This window comes from Chenopodium quinoa, unplaced genomic scaffold, assembly GCF_001683475.1.
Source record: "Chenopodium quinoa cultivar QQ74 unplaced genomic scaffold, ASM168347v1, whole genome shotgun sequence".
Taxonomy (NCBI): Eukaryota; Viridiplantae; Streptophyta; class Magnoliopsida; order Caryophyllales; family Amaranthaceae; genus Chenopodium; species Chenopodium quinoa.
The window spans coordinates 11,216-35,774 of NW_018744593.1; the positions used below are offsets into that span (position 1 = coordinate 11,216).

Below are 24,559 nucleotides of genomic sequence, written 5' to 3' on the forward strand. Positions count from 1 at the left end.
CAAAATGTCAAGTGGGAATGATTACAAGGGAGTAAGAAAATAGCATTTTCTCTTTTTGTATCTTTCATAATTGTTAGCCAATTTGAGTATCTAATGTACCTGAGTTTGGGCAATATGTAAGTTTTCTCGAATTAGTTCAGCCAGATCTGCTTGTGTGAACCACGATGTCAAATAGTATGTAATTTATTTTATACAAAAACTTTACGCCTTAGTGTAAACCTGAAAACACAAGTTTACCAATTAAGGTGGCTCATTAAAATATGTGCACATGGTGGATGCCATTGTGTTTCAGATCAAGGGTTAGGAACTTAATATCCTGATTTCGTGCTTATTGTTATGTAAACTGACATGTGCGGTTGTGAAATTGTGTTGATATAAGAAACACCTTTGGAGTATTTGTATCAATCATGATTGTCAGTCAATTTAAGTATCGATGTACATGACTCTATGTTAATTGTTAGTTATCCTGAAATAGTTCAAACCTGATCATCCTGCGTGTGCCAAGATGTCAAGCAATTTGTTTACTTTACACAAAAAGTTTATGCCTGGGTGTAAACCTGAAAATTTGAGGCTGCCAATTAAGGTGGCTCATTAAAATGTGTGCACATCTTATATGCTGTGAAGTGGTGGATGCTATTGCGTTTCAGATCAAGGGTTAATGAACTCAATATTTCTGTTTTTGTTGGAATAGGCTGCATGTGCCAGACAACCAGGTTTCCCTATACTGCCTCTAAGGGAACTTCTTAAGAGGCATTGAATATTGTTGATGTTGATGCTGTGTAACTTGATCCCAGCCTTTGTAGCTGTAGCCTGTAGGGTTTACTAAGTTTTTAGTGTGTAGCTTTAGTATTTGTTTTAAAAAATAACTTACCCTTTGAAGCTACATATAACAATGGTGAGACTATCAATGTCTCACACTCTCACAGTGCACTTAGTATACTTATATTAGCTACAAATGTACTCATAGCATTGTAGGACATAAGTGGCCGGGGCGAATTTGGTGGATACTGGATACCTGTCTTGCATATGCACTACTTAGTATTGTAGCATTATAGAGTGATTTGCTTTATTTAAGCTATCATTATCTCATTATATGAATAGTTTTTTTTATTTAAAGATGAAACGCTTTGATTTTTACTCTATTTTAACACTCTACTCTCTTTAACATTAGTGATTAATAGTTAAAGAGAAGCATTGTGATGTGGGATTTTGTTGAGTTCTTCTTGATGTATATTTTCAAAATATCTTTTTTTTTGGTGTAAATTTTACACAATTAAATTGTAAGGATATTAGTGGTTGAAGCTATACACTAGCAAATGTGAAGACAGAAGTGTTTAATTTGTAAAAACAGATTAAGTACTCCGTACATTTTATCAATGAAAAATGTAATTCTTAGGAATTTGTTGTGCTCCTTGTTCAAGCTGACTGATAGTGAGGTGCACTATTCCCAAAGGTGCCAAGAACATAGTCTTGTTGTATTTGCCCATGCACTTATAAATCTGGTGTTAAATGAAACCCTGCACCTAGCAAGTTGACATTTTGTCCTTTCTTGTGTATTATACAGGTGCTTCTTGTAAATTCAGCAGCAAAGGACTTTTGGCATTGTTTTGATGACTGAAGCAAAGGAAGTCAAGCCATCTGGTGACTGGTGATGACATTTCTGGGTCAGTGGACAATACAAATTCGTAAGCTACAAATTCACTTCGTTTACTTTCTTGAGTACTTTGCTTTTGGTGTTAGCTTCATGTGCCTATTTCTCTCACCAATTTTACTTTCCATTTTCCATGCTGAGAATTGTTAAGTTTGCTGTGTGCTGCTAAAACTTTTCACATCATAGGTAATGTTCCAATATATTTTCTTTCTTTTCATCAGAAGTTGTTTGAACAGTTTGCAACACCTTAATTCCCTTTGATTGTTAATTACTTTCCAACCCCCCACCCCACCCCACTCCACCCGGGAACTTTTGTTGATTTTTGATTGAATCCTTCTTCAGTCTCTTCGCCAGATAGAGCATGAGAATGCAAAAATTTTGAATGTAAAAGGGGAGCTTAGTGATGATAATGCATCTTTATATGAGAAGCTGCGAAAATCTTATGACCATTTGTATCGGGGTGTATCATCGTAAGTTTCTCGCAAATTTTTTTTTAAAAAAATATGAATCCATTTAGCTTTATATACTCCCTCTGTCCAATAACACAAGTTATTGACGAATGGCATGAAAGTTAAAGAGAGAAAGTAGAGAGTAAAAGGCCCAAGAACAAGTAAAGTGAAAAAACTTGCTAAAAGAAGAATGCGTACTTTAATGTGGGGCATCTTTCAGACTTTCAGTAGATGCAAACTTTTCTATGGGATGGAGGGGTTATATTTTGATTGGTCAATTTATTATTATTTTTTTAATTAAAGTACTTTTATTCAGATTACTTTTTTTGTTCTTTGCTCTTGTCAGTCTAGCTGAAGTTGATATGCAACCTCCAGTGATGCCTGAGGATGGTCATACTACGAGGGTAACTAGTGGAAATAGATGATTCTTCTTCTTCTGCTGGAAAGGAATCTTCTGCTGCTGAAGCTGTGTGGGATGATGAAGATATATACAAGAGCTTTCTATGAGTGTTTGCCTGATCTTAGGTTTGATTTTTTTATTATCTTTTTCTACATTGAACTAGTTGATTTAGTTTTTGGGAGCATTCTCTTTCCACAGGGAACACCCTAAAACAACAGGGGTGCAATATTAGAATTAGATGGTTGATGCTCTATTTAGCTAGTGCTTTTGTATTAGAAGACATACAATCATTGAATGATTTTTTTTTCATTTGTTTCCAGAGCATTTGTTCCCGCAGTTTTATTGGGGGAAGCTGATTCAAAATCTAGTGAGCACCGCCATAAAATCAGCCTGGGGAAATCCAAACTGGTAAAAGAATATCGTATGAAGCATTACATGTCAACAATGAAGAAGAGGTTGTTAAACGAAATTTGGTTTTTTATTTTATTTTTTTGGACGAAAATTGTAATATTATAGCCTTTTTTAATGAAAATATGTAACTTTATATATATGTTAGTGTTTCTATACCAATTTAAATGAAAAAAATGCAAAAATGCAAAAAAAAAAAAATTAATTTTTTGGGGCACTTTTGGCACCGGTTTTGAAACAGAACCGGTGCTAAACGTTTTTTTTAAATTTTTTGTGGCCATTTTTCGCACCGATTCACAGCAAGAACCAGTGCTAAAAGTTTTTTTTTTAATTTTTTGGGGCCATTTTTGCACCGGTTCACAGCAAGAACCGGTGCAAAATTTTATTTTATTTTTTTTTAATTTTTTTAGGCCATTTTTCGCACCGGTTCATCCTTCCTTTTTTATGGATACCTTTTAATAGGAGAAAAGGGTAGGAAAATGGAATGATTTATTTTCCCTCCCTCTTTAATAAACCAAATACCTTAAATATTGAAAATATTTTAAGGTTACCTTCTCCCCTCCCTTCCTTCTCCTTCCCTCTAGCTTCCTTTTCTCTTCCACTTTCCTATTCAACAAACCGTACATGTTATACATACACAATCAAATGCACTTATATTGAAAGAGAGGAAGTACATGATTAAATGAAAAGAGAAAAAAATTTACTCGTAATATTTAAAGGAGCAACTTGTTCAATAAGTTAAATGAACATTATTTTTATAAGGAATAGTGGACCTTGACTAATAAAAGAAAATTTTCACTAACCAACTTCCGGCTGTTCTCTTGTAGTTCGAAAATATTCCATTCTCCATGCTGGGTGTCAGGGAGTTGGAATGAGACTGGAAGTAATAAAATGTAAAAGTAAAGTGGGTTGCTGTGGGGACTACCTAAAATATTATTGCTATTCTTAACATGTTCTCATTATAAATTTCATGCTTTATTTTTTTTCCACACAAAATAAAATTATAAAATATCTTGTTACATATATCTTTAATTTACCTCTTGAATATGTTTCCTTCTTACAAATTGTTAAATTATTAACTCAATAAAAAACATAAACCGATGGATAAATCTCGTGATCGATTTATATACCCTATCACGTCCTCTCATATTTATGAGAAATAACACGAGACTTTTGAGGATGACCAAAGTTTGATGGAGAAAAGTTAGGTAGACAGAAAGCTAATATTGCATGGTGTAATTAGATAATTAAAACCATTATTAACGCGTGATTAATCTAATAAAATAATGACAGGTATCTTTAAAACCTGGCCTATATAAACCTCACCAACGGAGTATGAAGCGTCACAAATTTCCGAATTTATTTCTCTCTCAATTCTCATTCTATAAAATCAAATATTCATCAACTAGTCTAGTTATCCATTTTCATTGGTAAATTTGGATTATTTTATAAATACTTTTAGCATTTTAGTTATGAGCTTTAATAAATATATTATCCATTTTCATTGGTAAGTTGATTTCTCTTAATAAAGGGTTATTTTATAAATATTTTTTAGCATTTTAATTATGAGAACCTACACATTTAGAAACACTTATTTTTAACGATATTTAGAAACACATAGATAATAACAAATTAACAATACATTATAAAATATAAATACTTATTTTCTTAGCATATTTCAATTTTTATAGAAAATCATCATAACTTTCTTATCATAAAAAAAAGTCATAAATTTTATGATCCTTCATTTTAAGTTTTTCAACATTTGGAGATTTGTATGGTAACATTTTATCTTCTTTTGGCTACAATACTCAATATTGTCGTAACAAGCTTACTTACCAAGCAATAAATTTTTCCCTCACTTTAACATTCCATCTTATATATTCATTATACAGTGTGTTTTATGTTATGAATATACATAATTTATTCTCTTATTGTATGATTTATTAATAAGATGAGCTTAGTACGCCAACAGTCTCTAATTCTTCCTTTGTCTGTATACATAGGCATATGGCAAATTTCTCAAATTTTTCTGGCGCAGTAAGAAGGTAAGCAATATTTCTGAATTCTTTCTTCTTTTAATTTTATTTCCATCTCAATTTCTTTACTTTTTAATAAAATATTAATCTCACTATCTTTTTTAATCAACTTTTAGTACCCTAACTACCCTACTTTTTTTTTTTAAGTTAAATGAAAGTCTATTAATCTAACTAATAAAATAATGTAACGGTCAAAGTGTAATATTTAAAAAAAAAAAAAAAAGTAACAATAATTTACATGACAATATTAATACATGAACAAAAACAAAAATATATCAAGTATATATGTGGTAAAATCTAATAGATGAATAGTAAAAAAAAAAAGTCAAATTGTGTTAATAATCCTAAAATAAAGTAAGTGAGTAATATAGAGTATAATATAATATTTTATGTTATTTAAGTTAAAAATACTTCATGTATAGTAGAAATATAATATGAAGAAGGTAGAAATGGAGTTCCTTGATGAATTTCATTTGTGGATACTAAGGCTCCGTTTGTTTTGATGGAAAACAAATCTAATGGAAAATGAATTTCCATGAAATCCATTTTCTGGAGGAAAACTCAAATTTGGTTTAGTTTTCCTTTGTTTGTTTGTAAGGAAATTCATTTTCCAAGAATCCCATTTTCCTTTGTTTGTTTGGAAATTTATTTTCCTTTTAAAACAATTTTCCTTTTGTTACTTAATATTGTTTGTGAACCTATTTTTTTATAAATTGAACCTAATTAATTTGTTACATGAATAAATAACAATCTTGAAACTTTTATTAATTAAAAGTATATGATTCGGGCTTGTTCGAATCACTACTCCAGATAAAAGCCTATGTAAAAGTTAATTTTATGAGCAAACCCTAATTCCCAAATTAATAGCAAAAAATCAACCAAATTCCAGAATTCTTCATTATTACTTCACTTGTTCTTTAATAGAGAAGAATATTAACAAACCCTAATTAATCACAAACCTAACCTTAGGCATTTGAATTAAATAAACCAGTTGAATCCAATAAACCAGTCGAATCCAATAAAGAAGCAAACAATCAAAGAAAGGAAACAGAATAATTGGAAATTACCTTGTGAGAGCAGATCTTGAGGATGAGCAGTGAGCTTGAGGAGGAGCAAGCTCGAATGAGAGCAGCGAGCAACGATGGAAAAGAGGAATCCCTTGATTGTTTTGGGAAAATATTTGGGCCTCAATGGCAAAGTATTTTCTGGACCTATTTTCCATTTTATGGGCCGATCCAAAACAAACAATAGAAAATAGGAAAACTATTTTCAGGGAAAGGGTTTTCCCTTGAAACAAACAGAGCCTAAGTGGTTTACATTTACGTTTATAATTTACAGGTTGGAAGGCAAAGTGGCCCTTATCACAGGAGGCGCTGCTGGAATTGGTGAATACGCTGCTAAAGTTTTCTCTAAACATGGTGCCAAAGTTGTAATTGCTGATATCCAAGATGACTTCGGCCAATCTGTCTGCAAAGAAATAGGCACATCATTAGCCTCATACGTTCATTGCGATGTCACGAATGAAAGCCACGTACAAAATGTAGTAGACTCGACGATGTCCCAATACGGGAAGCTCGACATCATGTTTAATAATGCAGGCAATGCAGGCATGTCCAAGCCAAACATCCTTGACATCACTGAATCCGAGTTCAAAGAAATCTTGGGGTGAACCTTATCGGCCCCTTTTTGTGTACTAAGCATGCCGCTCGAGTAATGATCCCGGCCAAACGGGGTACCATTATCAATCATGCGAGTATTTCCTCTACCATAGGAGGTGCGGCATCTCATGCCTATGTTGGCTCAAAACATGGTGTGCTAGGTCTTACAAAGAACACAGCTGTGGAGCTTGGAAATCATGGGATTAGGGTGAATTGTTTGTCACCGTACTTGGTCTCGACTCCAATGACTAGGAGCTTCTTCAAGCTAGATGATGAAGGAATAGCTAAAGTATACTCAAATCTCAAAGGGGCTAAGTGTACATTAGAGGATGTGGCCGATGCAACTTTATTTCTAGCTAGTGATGATTCGAAGTCTTGGTCCTACAGAAAATACCAGTACAACGGAAGATCCGAGTCTAAATGACATTGAAAAAAACATTCATAGTTGGAGAAATAGTGACAGTTCTAGTCATAGTAATGTTGATCATTTAGTTCGTGTTATGGACATTCGGAATTTCATCTCTGATACTCTTTTTTTTACTTATAGATAGTAAAGGGGACAGTTATTCCGTATACTTCGATATTGAAAATCAAATTTTTGAGATTGACAACGACCCGTCTTTTCTGAATGAACTGCAAAGTTCCTTTTCGAATTATTGGAATTCAAGTTATCTGAACTCTAGATCTAAGAGTGGCGATACTTATAATGATCATTCCATGGATTATAATGAAGATAGTTGGAATAAGCACATTAATAATTGCATTGACAATTATCTTCATTCTCAAATCCGTAGTGGCAGTTCCATCCTAAGTGATAGTGACAATTACAGTGATAGTTACATTTTGAGTTACGTTTTTAATGAAAGTGGAAATACCAGCGAAAGTTTTAGTAAAAGAATTATCACGAACGACAGTAATTTCACTAAAATCGAAATTCTATAAATCTTGATGGAACTCAAAAATATAAACATTTGCGGGTTCAATGCGAAAATTGTTATGCATTAAATTACAAGAAATTACTTAAGTCAAAAATGGGTATTTGTGAACAATGTGGATATCATTTGAAAATGAGTAGTTCAGATAGAATCGCACTTCAGATTGATCCTGGTACTTGGAATCCTATGGATGAAGGTATGGTCTCTATGGATCCTATCGAATTTCATTCGGAGGAGGAAGCTTATAAAGATCGTATTGATTCTTATCACATAAATACATGTTTAACTGAAGCTGTTCAAACAGGTATAGGTCAACTAAACGGAATTCCTATAGCAATTGGTGTTATGGATTTTCAGTTTATGGGAGGCAGTATGGGATCTGTAGTAGGGGAAAAGATCACCCGATTGATTGAGTATGCTGCCAATAAATTAATCCCCCTTATTATAGTATGTGCTTCCGGGGGGGGCACGCATGCAAGAAGGAAGCTTGAGCTTAATGTAATTGGCGAAAATCTCGTCTGTTTTATATGATTATCAATCAAATAAAAAGTTATTTTATGTATCAATCCTTACATCTCCTACTACTGGTGGGGTGACCGCCAGCTTTGGTATGTTGGGGGATATCATTATTGCTGAACCGAACGCCTACATTGCATTTGCGGGTAAAAGAGTAATTGAGCAAACATTGAATAAGACAGTACCTGAAGGGTCACAAGCAGCCAAGTTTTTATTCCATAAGGGTTTATTCGATCCAATCGTACCACGTAATCTTTTAAAAGGCGTTCTAAGTGAGTTATTTCAGCTGCATGCTTTTTTTCCTTTGAATCAAAATAAAGGCGAGGATTAAGGGCAATTTTTATATTTGTGTCAAAAAGTTTTTTAGTTTTTTTTATTCCAAAATTAGGATGTCGCGAACCAAAAACCTCCATGCTTATTTCCTTTAGATTCCAATAAAAAAAACTTTTTGTTTGTATCTTTCGTCGGGGAGTCTTTATTTAAAATACCTCTTGGATCGGACTCTAACGACTGCTTTGCAAATTGAATTTATAATAAATCCTCTATTTTTCGATTTTTTTGAATTAGTAAAAGCAAAAGAAAGAAAAAAAAGAGAAAGTAAACGTGATTATCATATATTATATGTAGAAATCGAATTGCTTTTTTAGTTCTACATTTCTTGTACTTATTATATACTATATTCATTCTATAGAATTCTAATTAATTAATTTTAATATAATAAGATAATAACAACAAAAATATAACAAACAGGTACAATTACAATATCGTAAATCGAGGTACCCGGTCTATGACAACTATGATCTTTCCCTCAATTTTTGTGCCTTTAGTAGGCCTAGTATTTCCAGCGATTGCAATGGCTTCTTTATTTCTTCATGTTCAAAAAAATAAGATTGTTTAGATCGTCTCGTCAAAATCTCATTTTTAAAAACTTAGACTTGAATTATAATATAGATATATGTTTAGCGGAATGGTATAACATGTGATTTCTTCCGAACATAAATGAACGAGCTCTTATGTATGTGATGTAAATGGAAAAATGACAATACAATAAATATAGGGGTAGATGTTATTATTTTGATCGAACTAAAATAAAAAATAGAAATAAATAAAAGTGAAACACCTCTGACATCAAAATAGGACTAGTTGATGAGAGTTACATCGGAAACAAGACAGAGTAAGGAAAGTACAATTCATTTGGAGTATTCTTTCAATTCAAATTAAATGTAACCGGATCTAGTATGAATTGGCGATCAGAACGTAAATGGGTAGAACTTATAACGGGATCTCGAAAAATAAGTAAATTCTGCTGGGCCTTTATCCTTTTTTCGGTTCATTAGGATTCTTGTTGGTTGGAATTTCCAGCTATCTTGGTAAGAATTTGATATCTTTATTTCCTCCCCAGCAAATTCTTTTTTTCCACAAGGGATCGTGATGTCTTTCTATGGGATTGCAGGCCTCTTTATTAGCTCATATTTGTGGTGTGCAATTTCGTATAATGTGGGTAATGGTTATGATCGATTCGATAGAAAAAAGGGAATAGTCTGTATTTTTCGCTAGAAAAAAGGGAATAGTCTGTATTTTTCGCTGGGGATTCCCTGGAAAAAATCGTTGCATCTTTTTCCGATATCTTATAAAAGATATTCAGTCTATTAGAATAGAACTTAAAGAAGGTATTTATACTCGCCGTGTTCTTTATTTGGAAATCAGAGGACAAGGAGCCATTCCTTTAACTCGTACTGATGAGAATTTGACTCCACGAGAAATGGAACAAAAGGCGGCTGAATTGGCCTATTTCTTACGTGTACCAATTGAAGGATTTTGAAAAATGAGCGGAAATACCGAACGTTTTCTTAACTTGGCGTAAAATACAAAATCTAGAATACGTTTTTCTACGGCATACCTTAACAGAAATCTCATCAGAACGCCCACTAGGGTCAAAGCAGACGTATACAGAACAACCAAAGGGGGGAAACTGTTTATGTCTACAAATACAAACCAATTCAATTCCATAGAATTTCCAGTATTTTTAATTGATATATTACATACAAAACAAATTAATCATGTAAATTTTCTCGCTTTTTTTAGTAATCTTTTGTTCGCTTTAATGATGAAATAATTTGATTTCTTATAATTTCTAATTATAACGAGAATTAAATTATCCAAATTATGTCGTGTTTTTCCATCCATTTTTAATATCACATTCATGTCTTAAATTCTTTTTTTGTGCTATGGTTAATTTTTTCAATTTTTGGAAATATTTTCTATTTTGGTAGAAAGTGAGTTCTTTAATCTTGAAATCAAAATAAAAAATATTCATTGATTGAAAAAAACGAAATGGCTCTGCCGGGTATTCGTCGAAAGCAATTCCTTCCTTTCGATGAATACCCGGTTGGGTTCATTAACAATTTATAGATGAAAAAAAATGGAAAAAAAGAAAGCATTTATTCCTTTTCTATATCTTGTATCTATAGTATTTTTACCCTGGTGGATCTACTATCATTTCAAAAAAGTCTGGAATCTTGGGTTACTACTTGGTGGAATACTAAGCAATCTGAAACTTTTTTGAATGATATTCAAGAAAAAAATCTTCGCGAAAAATGGATCGAATTCGAGGAGCTCCGCTTGTTGGACGAAATGATAAAGGAATGTCCGGAAACACATCTACAAAAGCTTCGTATAGGAACCACAATGAAACGATTCAATTGATCAAGACGTACAATGAAGATTGTATCCATATGATTTTGCACTTCTCCACAAATTTAATCTGTTTCCTTATTCTAGGTGGTTATTCCATTCTGGCAAATAAAGAACTTATTCTTCTTAATTCTTGGGTTTAGGAATTCCTATATAACTTAAGCGACACAATAAAAGCTTTTTCCATTCTTTTAGTAACCGATTTATGTATCGGATTTCATTGCCCCAAGGTTGGGAACTACTGATTAGCTCTATCTGATCTACAAAGATTTTGGATTTGCCCATAACGATCAAATTATATCGAGTCTTGTTTCCACTTTTCCAGTCATTCTAGATACATTTTTAAAATATTGGATTTTCCGTTCTTTAAATCGCGTATCCCCATCACTTGTAGTTATTTATCATTCAATGAACTACTGAAAAAAAGAAAAGGGGTATATGGAGAGAAATCCAATTGGAGTTTTTAATTCGAATGTTGCTTTGTACATAATCAATACTCAAAGCATTACCAATTGTACCCCCTCTTTCTATTTCTACCCGTCTAAGGCGGGGAGTTCCTCCTATATTCCAGTAATATTATTTTAGTAAATTAAGTTTTCAGTTAAAGTAAATAGCAGACTCATGGATAGGGATCTCTATTAGCAACCTACCAAATTTATTGTAGAAATTTTCAGAATCAATGGTTGGACCATGCAAACTATAAATACCTTTTCTTGGATAAAAGAACAGATTACTCGATCCCTTTCCATCTCGCTCGTGATATATGTAATAACTCGGTCATCCATTTCGAATGCATATCCCATTTTCGCACAGCAAGGTTATGAAAATCCACGAGAAGCGACTGGACGTATTGTATGTGCTAATTTCCATTTAGCCAATAAGCCCGTGGATATTGAAGTTCCACAAGCGGTCCTTCCGGATACTGTATTTGAAGCAGTTGTTCGAATTCCTTATGATATGCAATTAAAACAAGTTCTTGCTAATGGCAAAAAGGGGGGTTTGAATGTGGGGGTTGTTCTTATTTTACCTGAAGGGTTTGAATTAGCCCCCCCCCCGGCCGTACGTATTTCTCCAGAGATGTAAGAAAATATAGGGAATCTTTCTTTTCAGAGCTATCGCCCCAATAAAAAAAATATTCTTGTGATAGGTACTGTTCCTGGGAAAAAATATAGTGAAATTACCTTTCATATTCTTTCTCCAGACCCTGCCACTAAGAAAGACGTTCACTTCTTAAAATATCCGATATATGTAGGTGGTAACAGCGGAAGGGGTCAGATTTATCCTGACGGAAGTAAGAGTAATAATACAGTTTATAATGCCACAACAGCAGGTATAGTAAAGAAAATTGTACGAAAAGGAAAGGGCGGATACGAAATAAACATAGCGGATGCCTCGGACGGACGTGAAGTGGTTGATATTATCTCGCCAAGACCGGAGCTTCTTGTTTCAGAGGGTGAATCTATCAAAATTGATCAACCATTAACGAGTAATCCTAATGTGGGTGGATTTGGTCAAGGAGATGCAGAAATAGTCCTTCAAGATCCACTGCGCGTACAAGGGCTTTTGTTCTTCTTTGCATCCATTATTCTACCACAAATCTTTTTGGTTTTTCAAAAGAAATAGTTCGGGAAGGTTCAATTATCCGAAATGAATTTCTAGATTTGTAAATTTATCAAGTTCAAGCTTGTAACAATAACAAAATTATTGTTGACAATTCTTTGACAGTTTTGGATGATCAATAAATAAAAAAATTACGAGAAGGTTCTTTTTTGTTTGTTTATACTTTTCTTCTACATCTATGAGCAAGATTTTTAGTTATAATAATATATTGGATTGTGAAGAAAACTTTTTTACTTTTTTCCAATCGAAATTTGACTCGATATAAGACTAAAAGGAGAATATAACGAAAAGAATAATGAGGGGACCAAATGATTCTAGGGGGATTTATCCGCCTTCCTGGTCTTCGACACATGACAAGGATTTTTACACATACTTGTCGTGTGTCGATATAGTAACGAGTCTTGATTCCCTTCGTCAAAGACTTAGTCGGAATTTTTCTTTTTTCGAAATTTCACCCTTTTTTCGTTTTAGATTGATTCTTTTTTTCTTAGTATTACATGTATAAGGAGCGGACAAACTGAATAAAAGAGAGAGGTCAATTTCTTGAACAAATGGAACTTCTTGCATTCTATTTAATCTAGAAAAAATAGAGCTTCTATTTGGTCGTTCAATAAATCAATTGATTGCCTTTTTCTCTTTCTTTTAACTTAACAATTTAGGAAGGACCAATAAGTATGATCGAGGAATATATGTTCTGAATAACCAAATACACTTTTCAAAAACATTGAAAAAGGGGTCCGTTTTTCATTTATATGAAAAAATTCGAATAAAAAATTATGATAATTAAAAAAAGAATTAAATGGGACCTCCCCCTTCTTTGTTTGTCTAATTCGAGGGGGAAGGAAGGTCCCGTTGAGTTCTTATACTTTCATGTCTATACCTCGATTAATCAAATTACTACTTACTACAGCGATGAGCCTAATCCAGAATATGAACCATAAAAGAAAATACCTATTAAACCGATCACAAGAATACCAGCTATAGTACCTATTATCCAAAGAGGAATTCGTCCAGTAGTATCGGCCATTTACCCCACTTCCCTCCACATTTCATCAAGAGGTCCTGCTAGAGACATAAACAGTCATGGATAATTATGAAATGAGGTCCTTCCGAATGGGATAAGAGAATTCCTACTCTATAATCGAATTCTATATTCTATCTATTTCTTTCCTTCTCTTTATTTAATTGAAAAAATAATTAGAAAATAAAACAGCAAGTACAAAAATGAGTAATAGACCCCAATAAAGACTGGTACGATTCAATTCAACATTTTGTTCGTTCGGGTTTGATTTTGTCGTAGCTCTATAATACGGATTCGGTTTTGTTTATCGTTGGATGAACTACATTGCGGATATTGACCCCAAAAAAGAAACGCTAGGTACAGCCAGTCTGTGAACAGCCAGCCATCGCACTGTAAAATTGGATAGGTTCGATCTATGGTCATTGGGCCTCCTAAAAGAATCTACTAAATTCATCAAGTTGCACCAAAGAGTCAAAACGTCCGGTTATTAATGGAATTCCTTGTCGACTCTCTGTGAAATATTCGTTTGGTCGAGGGCTTCCAAACACATCGTAAGCTAAACCCGTGCTGACCAATAACCAACCCGCAATGAATAGGGAGGGTATAGTAATACTATGAATAACCCAGTATCGAATACTTGTAATAATATCAGCAAAAGAACGTTCTCCTGTGCTTCCAGACATACTGAGCTCCACATATTCTAATAATAATTTTAATTATTATTTTAATTATTATTATAATTATTATCGTTATATTTATTCTAAAAAGTATACTAAAACTACCAAAAAGCGTAGTGTTTTATAAAAATTTAAGTGGCTTATTTTTTGTGACAATTAATAATCAAGGTTTTTTTATTTTTATTTTATATGTATAGTTATTGAATTGTAGTGTTATTATTATAAATAAACTAACAAATATATAATAAAAGTTAAAGTGTTAATACTGGTTAGAGCAAATAAACTTTCAAAGGAAAAAATACGATGTAGAATGATACGGAGTACGGGCATAGTACATTATTCTAATAATATTACCTTATATACGTAGTATATGTTTGTTAATTATAGAAAAATACCTATTATAAAATATAAGAAAGATATGTTAAAATATTTTCATTGAACGCATATAGATTATACTTAAAATATAGTTGCCAAATTGAAAGTTAGATATGATAGGATATATAAATTAATTTGCATGAAGATTTTACCAAAAAAAAAAAAAAGTGAAAGTGGCGGGAAATTTTTTAATCAGAACATGACAAGTGTCATATCAGATTCGTTTTTAGTATTATGTTATTGATAGCTATGCCTTCCTTTAATATTACTACATCTAATGATAAGTTACATGCATGAACTATAAATTACTAATAAGATTGGATTTTTTTTTTATTTTACTTAATATATTTTTTGTTTGAGTACCAAAATGGCCCCATGCATTTTAGCCTAAGTCAATCCTATCTACATAAGCCTAAAGGGCACCAAAGGCCTCATAAGGTCCAAGTAAGCCCAATGTACTATAAGCAACCATTATAGTTGGGAAGGGAAAGATAGAAAGGGATTGACATCGGTGGATGTTTCGGCTGGTGTGATCCGGTAGGAGGGTTGTTCTTCGTTGGGGGGTTAGGGAGTTTTTAAAAAAAATACTAATTAATTAAAAAAAATTATTTTAATAAAAAAATTATTATTTAAATTTTAAAATGAACAAATCATATTAGGACACGTGGAATACTTAATCTAAACAACAAAATTTTAGAGATATTTGGGGAAGATATTAATAAGGGTATAAATGTCCGCACACTATTTTAAGAGTTTTTTTTTTAAAAAAAAAAGAAATAACTTTAATGAGGGAGAATAAGTAAATAAATATTTTAGAGGGTATAATTGTCCAAACACTATTCATAATAGATAAATCATTAAATCACATAAGGAAATCTTAAAGCCAATTAACATCACATTAATAGGGGCATATAGATAAATAAACATTTTTAAGGATATAATTGTCCTTACACTATTTATAAGTGTTATCTCATACTTTTTAAAATGTATGGATCATTAAATCACTCATTCTTAAGGATATAATGGTCCCTTTATGTTTTTAAAGTGCCCGAATTTGACCAACACATGACATTTGATAATGCAGCACATCGACAAATAAAAATTTAACAGTAGATTTTAAAAAGTTAATACGTGAAAATAATATATTGATACGATTCTAACAAATTATATACTAATATAACCATATATAGTCTTATGTACAAAGCACAAACATTAGTCAAAGTAATGTAAGTGAATAATGTAAAAATCATCAAAGTGGGACATTAAAAAAACAACAGAAAGAAAAATAATACGAGTAATCCTACAATTAAATAAATTATTCTTAAACTCTGTGTAATTTCAAGTGAGACAATTATTTTGAAACGGGAATAATAAATGTTTTCTCAAAAAGAAACGATATACGTTGACAATGTATTCGGGCAATAAATTAAAGATTTTTTCATTGACTTATTTTTAAAACCATACTTTTAGTCGTAACCAAACGTAAATAAAACATCATCACTTCGGATAATTTTATTTATTTCCTCCAATGATCTCTCGTCCTTTTGATTTTCTTCATCTTCCTCTCACTTTCTCCCTCTAATATCTCTTTAATTTGCTTACTTTACTAATAGACTATTTATTATTACTAATCACATGATTAAAATGTTCTAATTATGGCTCGTTACTATATAATGTCACAAGCTATTGCAAACATTTCTCCATCATCCTCTTTTCTTTAACTCTTCATATCTTATCTAACTACGCACAACGATACTTATACCAAAAATGACTACACTACAAGCCCTTTCTAGCTTCATCACAGTCACACCAACGTATGCAATGTCACATGCAAAACCTAATTCCTTCAATTTTTGTTGTCGTCAACCAATTTTTTCTAGTAATCAACCTCTCTCCCTATCCCAATCGTCCGATTTTAGCCTCCGATGCTGCCCACCTCATCGTTCCTCACTTAGCCCTCAACAATGTTTACCGAATCAGTAATTCCTTTTCTTCTAGTTATTTACTTATATTTGTTCACTACATTCATAATTTAAGTTTTTCCTTAATCTTAGCTTGTATATAATTGTAAAATACTTCGTATACAACAAGAGATAAATTGGTGAAAGTCATAGTCTATACGGAGTAATATTAGTTATTTTATGTTTTTGGACACTCTTAATAATATTCTACTAATTGAATATTTCATGTGGATTCTTATTGCCAGGATGAGTGGGTTTCTAGAGATCGAACTCAAAGTACGGGACTATGAATTGGATCAATATGGTGTTGTTAACAATGCGGTCTATTCGAGTTATTGTCAACTTGGTACGTACATACTACTACGTTACAAAAACATGCATTTATGTTAGTTATATGGTACGGTGTAGTTAAATTTAATATTATTTTTTAACGTAAAAATATACGAAGTATATATTAAGGTGTATTGGAGACAATGCATGTTCTGCTTTTAGCCTTTTTGGGATTAAAAAAAAAAAGGATTTTTTTCTTTTTATTTTTTTTAAAGTGTACAACTTTACAATGATTTATCCTATTAAAAAGAAAAGGAAAGTGAGTGATTTATTATTAAAATGTGACTATTTATGGAAATTTGACACATCCATTGATGTTTATTAAATTATACACAGCACATCATGAGATATTAGAAAGCATTTGTCTGGATGCTAAAACAGTGGAGAGCAACGGTGGTGCTTTAGCGTTGTCAAAACTTTCCCTCACTTTCCTCGCACCACTTAAGGTACGTATGCACATTTGGACCTTATTCATTGAATCATTTTTGGCTGTTTATTTTGCATTATTGATAGTAGAAAGTAAAGTAGTTCCTTGGTTGGTTTTTAAGTGTACCTGTTTTACCGGCATAATTTTTTAGAAGTTTGGGTTGAATTTTTTGAAATGATATGCATATGAGAGGAAAGAGTTGTACTTGAAATAACGGAGGGAATGAATATCATGTCAATGTTGGGAATGGTTGTCATTGATAGACAACCCAAACTTAGGATATGCTTCAACCTAAATACTCCATTTGTACATTATTGTTTAGACCGTTTTGACGGTTTTAATATAGTATTTACTAGGTACAAAATAAAAAGTATTGGTTATAATAGCTGAAATTTTTATAACAAATTATGTAAGATAATACCTAAATCTTGTAGAGAAATTTTCCAAGGTTTTAAAATTCAAATGAGGTCAGTTGACTCCACTATTATATTGTTATGGTGGCTTCGCCCCTTAACTCGTGTATGTAAATGATATTTAGTTATGACTTGCCCTTGGCCACCCGACGAAATTTTATAATAATACCTTACTGACGCACTTGCGTGCTTATTTCGTGTAATGCAGAGTGGAGACAAGTTTGTTCTAAAGGTGAAGGTCTCAGAATCCTCAGCTGCTCGTATATTCTTTGAGCATTATATCTACAAGTTTCCAAATAACGAGGTTTGATTTTCTCTTACTCTTTTACTAGCTGTTATAGTTGTTTTAGCTTGCTAATTAATTAACAACTTCCACAACCTTTTGTGTTGATAAGTATTAGGTGACTCGTACTTCGTAGCTTTGTCCGCCCGATCGGGCGGACATTGCCCGGTCTGACCGGGCGGTGGGGGTTGGATACGTTGAAGCATTCGTATGGAGTTTTCTTCTCGCGCCCGATCGGGCAGACCTTGCCCGGTCTGACCGGGCGGAGAAGGAAAAATGCGGAGACGCGGATTTTACGATTTAAAGTTATCTTTTATGTTATCTTTTTGCCCAAGTATCTTTTATTTTAGGAATTAATATAAAACCTCCCTAATATTAGTATAAGGGTTAAGAGAGAGAGAGTGAGAGCCGTTCTTGAGAAATACAAGAATCATCTTTGTAATCTTTGCAGTTTATAGTGAAATCATTCGATCTCGGTGCCCGTGGACGTAGCTATCACATCGATAGTGAACCACGTAACTTCTTGGTGTTGTTCTTATTGTTTGCATTGAATTTCTTTATTGTTTTCTTGTTTGTTTTCGACCTTTGCTTCCGCTGTCGCACAACAATTGGTATCAAGAGCTCAGGTTCAATCCTTGGAGAGTTTCTTGAAGATAACAATGGCAGGAGATTCAACAATAAGAATTGAGAAGTTTACCGGGAAAAATAGTTTCGGGCTATGGCAAATTAAGATGAAGGCTCTGTTAAAACAACAGCAGATATGGCGTCCGTTGGCTCCAAAGAGTACTACTTCGGAGTCAGGAGACGGACCGACTGACTCGCAGTTAGAAGTTATGGAAGAGAAGGCACACTCTACCATATTACTTAGTCTTGATGATCAAATCATCACGGAGGTTGCTGATCAGGAAACGGCGGCTGGATTGTGGCTGAAGCTGGAGTCATTGTATATGACTAAGTCGTTGACCAACAAATTATTACTGAAACAGCGGTTGTTTAGCCTCCGGATGCAGTCAGGTACTTCCTTACGGGAACATCTAGAAAAACTTAACTCTATTTTGCTTGATTTACGTAATTTAGATGTTAAAATTGATGATGAGGATGCTGCGTTGATTTTACTTGTATCTCTACCATCTAGCTTTGAGAATTTTGTAGAGTCTTTTGTTGTTGGTAAGGATTCTATAACCTTAGAAGAAGTGAAGGCAGCACTTCATACTAGGGAACTCAGAATGAAAGCTACGAGTGATAATGGGGATAATGGTAGTGGGTTATTTGTTAAGTCCGGAAAGTCTAAAAAGAATAAGGGGTTTAACAAGGGGAACAATGCTGGGTCGGGTGCTGGAAACGGCAAGGATGGATCTAGTAAAACTACTACTAAAACATGTTATTACTGTAAAGAACCGGGTCACTTTAGGAATAATTGTCCGGTGAGGAAAAACAAGTCCCAGGCTGCTGTAGTTGAAGAGAAACCGAATGAGAGCTATAATTCAGAGGAAGATTTAGCATTAGTCAGTTCTGCTAGGTCTGATGATTTATCTGATAACTGGGTTCTAGATTCGGGGTGTTCGTTCCATATGTGTCCACGTCGAGATTGGTTTGATACATATGAACCTCGCAATGGGGGTATGGTTATAGTCGGTAACAATGCTCCATGTAAGGTCACAGGTATTGGTTCCATGAGGTTGAGGACTGTTGATGGGCGGAGGTTAACTTTGACTAATGTACGGCATGTTCCTGCTTTAGGAAAGAATCTGATTTCATTGGGTACCCTGGATGACTTGGGGTACAATGGTGTGTTTTCAGATGGGGAGTTGTGTATTTTCAGAGGTTCTGAGTTGGTACTTAAGGGTATCAAAAGGAACACCCTCTATGTTTTTGAGGGTGTTACACTGCCTAGTTCTGCGGTTTGCGCATCTGTATCTCACCAGGAGATGACTAAGATTTGGCACATGAGGCTTGGTCATATGGGGGAGAAGGGGATGCAGCTATTGTCCAAGAGGGGTCTTCTATCCGGGGTCAAGGTTGCCAACCTTGAATTTTGTGAGCATTGTGTGTTTGGTAAGAAACACAGGTCAAAGTTCAGCAAGGGTGCTCACATTACTGATGCAGTGCTCGATTACATCCATTCAGATTGCTGGGGTCCATCTAGAGTTGAAGGTATGGGAGGTTACCACTATTTTGTGTCATTTGTTGATGACAAGTCCCGATACACATGGCTTAGGTTGCTTAAGTCAAAGGATGAGGCCTTCAAAGTTTTCAAGCAATGGAAAGCTTTGGTGGAAAATCGACAAGGAAGGAAGATCAAGAAGCTACGAACGGACAATGGGCTAGAGTTTTGCAAAGACGAGTTTAATCAGTTCTGTGCAGATGAGGGTATAGGTCGGCATCATACTGTCAGGAAGACACCACAGCAGAACGGTGTAGCAGAACGGGTTAATCAGACACTGCTAGAGAGAGTTCGATGCATGCTCTCTAATGCAGGGCTTGGGAGGAGGTACTGGAGTGAAGCTGTGTTAACAGCTTGTTATGTCATTAATAGGGGTCCTCATTCTGGAATTGATTCCAAAATTCCGTTTGAGATCTGGAGTGGTAAGTTGCCTAATTTTTCGAATTTGAAGATTTTTGGTTGTGTTGCTTATTATCATGTTATTGAGGGTAAGCTGGATCCACGAGCCAAGAAGGGGTGTTTTGTTGGGTACGGGGATGGTGTGAAGGGGTTTAGAATTTTTTCACCTTCGGAGGGTCGGGTCATTCTTAGTAGGGATGTTACTTTCGATGAAAACACCATGTATTCAATTAAAAATGCAGAGATTTCAGATTTGAGAAGGGAAGGAGACAATTTATTACAGACAGATGGGGTACTTGAGGTACATCAGTCTACCATTGCTGATTTACCTCGGGTACAATATATTGATGATGATGCTGATGTTCCAGTGCCGGGTACTCCTGAACCTGAGATTACTCCTACTCATTCTAACTCTGGGGATGAGGTGGAGCAATCTAATCAGGGGTCATCTAGTCAACCTGACACCATTCTTGAGATGCCTAAACGAGTTATCAAGAAGCCTGTTAGATTGATTGAAGAGATGGAGGGAAGAAATTGCTGTGTTGATGCGATGACAGGTTATGCATTGAGTGTAGCTGATGATGTAGAGTCATTTGAACCTGCCACATATAAACAAGCAATTAGTTGTAGTGAGTCTGCGCAATGGCTTGCCGCAATGGGTGAAGAGATGCAGTCTCTTTACAAGAACAGAGTGTGGGAACTGGTAAAGGTACCGGAAGGGAGGAAGCTTGTGGGTTGTAAATGGATTTACAAGAAGAAAGAAGGGTTGTCGGAAACTGAGCAAATACGTTTTAAGGCTAGGCTAGTTGCTAAGGGGTTCAGTCAGGTAGAAGGGGTTGATTTTGTTGAGATATTCTCACCTGTGGTTCGACATACTTCTATCCGTGTGTTATTGTCAATTGTAGCACATTTTGATCTTGAGCTGGAGCAGTTGGATGTTAAAACGGCTTTCCTTCATGGCGATTTGGAGGAGGAGATTCTGATGAAGCAGCCCGAAGGATTCGAAGTTCCTGGAAAGGAACACTATGCCTGCAGATTGCTAAAGTCATTGTATGGACTTAAGCAATCCCCCCGACAGTGGTACAAAAGGTTTGATTCTTTTATGGTTTCACAAGGTTTTGACAGGAATTCATATGATTGCTGTGTGTATCATAGTAAGCTGGATAATGGTTCCATGATTTATCTTTTGTTATATGTTGATGACATGTTGGTTGCCACAAAGAATAAATCTGATATTGCTAGATTAAAGGAGATGCTTAACTCGGAGTTTGACATGAAAGACTTGGGTGCAGCTAGGAAGATTTTGGGTATGGAGATCTACAGGGATCGGGCTAGAGGTAAGCTTTTCTTGACTCAGAAAAGCTACATTGAAAAGATTTTGTCTCGTTTTGGGATGGAAAAATCGAAGCCTATAAGTACGCCAACTACTGTTAGTTGTAAGTTGTCTTTGTCTATGTCACCTCAATCAGAGGAGGAGTTGTCTTATATGTCTAGAGTTCCATATGCAAACGCGGTTGGTTGTTTGATGTATGCTATGGTCTGTACTAGGCCGGATATTGCGCATGCTGTTAGTGTTGTAAGCAGGTTTATGGCTCGACCTGGGAGGGAACACTGGCAAGGGGTGAAAAGGATTTTTCGCTACCTGAGAGGGACAACTGATATTGGTCTTGTGTACGGGAATGGTAGGGAATGCTTGGTCACTGGGTACAGTGATTCTGATTATGCAGCTGATGTGGATACCAGGAGGTCTGTGACTGGTTATGTGTTCACTTTGGGTGGTTCTGTGGTTAGTTGGAAGTCTACATTGCAGTCATCAGTTACGTTGTCAACTACTGAAGCTGAGTATATGGCTTTAACTTCTGCAGCTAAGGAGTCTATTTGGCTCAAAGGCCTAGTAGGTGAACTGGGTATTGCACAGGATTTTGCTACAGTGTATTGTGATAGTCTAAGTGCGATTTGCTTAGCTAAAGATCAAGTACACCATGATCGGACGAAGCACATTGATGTCAGGTATCATTTCTTGCGTACTGACAAGAGGATTAAGGTGAAGAAGATTGGGACTGCTGACAACCCGGCTGATTTCTTCACTAAGCCTGTTCCGTTTAGCAAGTTTAAACATTGCTTAGACTTGCTAAATATTGATTACTACGTGATGTAGTAGGCCCTGAGGGGCGAAGTTGGGGAGCTCCTGGTGTAGGTGTGTTGGCCTTAAGGTGGAGCTTGCCCGGGGCTTGTGATGCAGGTGGAGCATTATGAGTTGTTATACTTGGAGACGAGTATGTGATGGGTCTTGGTTGAAGACTTATCGGGATGTATGGCTTATGCATGAGTCTTGCATCGGGTTTGGCTTGAGATGTTTTTCCACTATGTCTTGATGGGGTCGTTTGCTGACTACGAGTTCTCGTCAAGGTGGAGATTGTTGATAAGTATTAGGTGACTCGTACTTCGTAGCTTTGTCCGCCCGATCGGGCGGACATTGCCCGGTCTGACCGGGCGGTGGGGGTTGGATACGTTGAAGCATTCGTATGGAGTTTTCTTCTCGCGCCCGATCGGGCAGACCTTGCCCGGTCTGACCGGGCGGAGAAGGAAAAATGCGGAGACGCGGATTTTACGATTTAAAGTTATCTTTTATGTTATCTTTTTGCCCAAGTATCTTTTATTTTAGGAATTAATATAAAACCTCCCTAATATTAGTATAAGGGTTAAGAGAGAGAGAGTGAGAGCCGTTCTTGAGAAATACAAGAATCATCTTTGTAATCTTTGCAGTTTATAGTGAAATCATTCGATCTCGGTGCCCGTGGACGTAGCTATCACATCGATAGTGAACCACGTAACTTCTTGGTGTTGTTCTTATTGTTTGCATTGAATTTCTTTATTGTTTTCTTGTTTGTTTTCGACCTTTGCTTCCGCTGTCGCACAACATTTTGTATAACAGCCGATCCTAGAAGCAAAATCAGTTGTTGTTCTTCTTGGCAAAAATTACCGTCCTGTTCGTATGCCTGCAGAGGTGAAATCCAAGTTACGGCAGCTTATGATGCATCAAGAAGCGGGCGCAACGCTTATTGATCATGCTATGTCTACAGCTCCCTCGCCGTTGAACGGGTGAAAGTTGTTGCTAATGAGGAATTATCGCACCTTGAGGATGCAAGGCGATCAACCTCTTGTGCCACTGCACCAATAGGTCTCCCTCTTGGTGTGTAAAAGAATGGATTCTTATTGGATTTTTTGTGAAAAATTACCTAATAAAACCCAAAATTTTTGAGAAACTACCTAATAAAAAAAATAGTATAAGAAACTACCTAATAAAAGGTAAAATGTTGCAAAAGACTATATTTGGCGGATTTCAATCTTTGACGACTTTTCCGGCATTGACCCACCATAAAATACCTCCAAAACCACCCACTTTCATCCTCAAAAGTCAAAACCAACACAACCCGCTTGAAACTACCTCCACAAAGCCGAAACCACCCTCCAACCCCAAAAACCCCAAAGAGGGCGGTTTCTTGAGTTTTTTTGTAGTCGGTCAATGCCGGAATAATTGGTCAACATAGAAAATTCGGCTAGAGGTAGTCTTTTACAACATTTTTCCTTTTATTAGGTAGTTTCTTACAACATTTTTTTTATTAGGTAGTTTCTCACAAATTCAGGATTTTATTAGGTAGTTTATGAAAAAAAATCCAAGTTGAAATTAGAATCAATAATAACTCCAACTAGCATAATTTTGTTCAACATACCAATTCAACTAACTGATGTTTATCCTTCTCATTCCTAATGAGTCTAATTTTAAGAGGTGCTGATTAATTAGGGTACTTCTAATTACTGACTCATCCTAAATGAGATAAAGTTAATGTTTTACAAGAATTTCCTCTGATTCTTTTTACTTGCAACTCTATGCGTTATACAAATATATATATTCTACTTTGACAATAAATAAGAAAAAATATAGTCGTACGAATCTTATTACATTTGCTTCAGTTTAAGCTTTTATGATATATTTTGTTTTTTTAATGTTTACATATTGATAATCTAAGATATTAGTGATTAAAATAATGCTTTGATAAATAAGAAATGAAAAACGTTGTAGGTAAAAAGTAATAGTGGAAATATAATACTACATACATATTCAATAAAAATCAAAT

The 24,559-nt window shown here is 34.8% G+C and overlaps 2 protein-coding genes, 1 long non-coding RNA gene and 1 pseudogene across 3 annotated transcripts; all 4 read left to right on the top strand.

The window, feature by feature from the left end:
- Positions 1–2,068: 2,068 nt before the first annotated feature.
- LOC110699802 lies at positions 2,069–3,018 on the top strand. The gene is made up of 3 exons (XR_002506995.1): positions 2,069–2,121; positions 2,447–2,625; positions 2,821–3,018. It is a non-coding gene; the product is annotated as an uncharacterized LOC110699802 (long non-coding RNA).
- Positions 3,019–4,275: 1,257 nt separating this feature from the next.
- On the top strand, positions 4,276–7,451 carry LOC110699559 (annotated as a pseudogene).
- A 185-nt stretch (positions 7,452–7,636) lies between these two features.
- Positions 7,637–9,878, top strand: LOC110699895 (acetyl-coenzyme A carboxylase carboxyl transferase subunit beta, chloroplastic-like). Its single transcript, XM_021877397.1, has 2 exons — positions 7,637–7,910; positions 9,694–9,878. Exons 1-2 carry the CDS (start codon positions 7,637–7,639, stop codon positions 9,876–9,878), a joined length of 459 nt encoding a protein of 152 aa, XP_021733089.1.
- Positions 9,879–16,106: 6,228 nt separating this feature from the next.
- On the top strand, positions 16,107–24,292 carry LOC110699803 (acyl-acyl carrier protein thioesterase ATL3, chloroplastic-like). The gene is made up of 5 exons (XM_021877315.1): positions 16,107–16,422; positions 16,650–16,750; positions 17,071–17,180; positions 17,783–17,878; positions 23,356–24,292. The coding sequence occupies exons 1-5, from the start codon at positions 16,211–16,213 to the stop codon at positions 23,524–23,526; spliced, it is 690 nt and encodes a 229-aa protein (XP_021733007.1). The 5' UTR covers positions 16,107–16,210; the 3' UTR covers positions 23,527–24,292.
- The last annotated feature ends 267 nt before the right edge of the window (positions 24,293–24,559 follow it).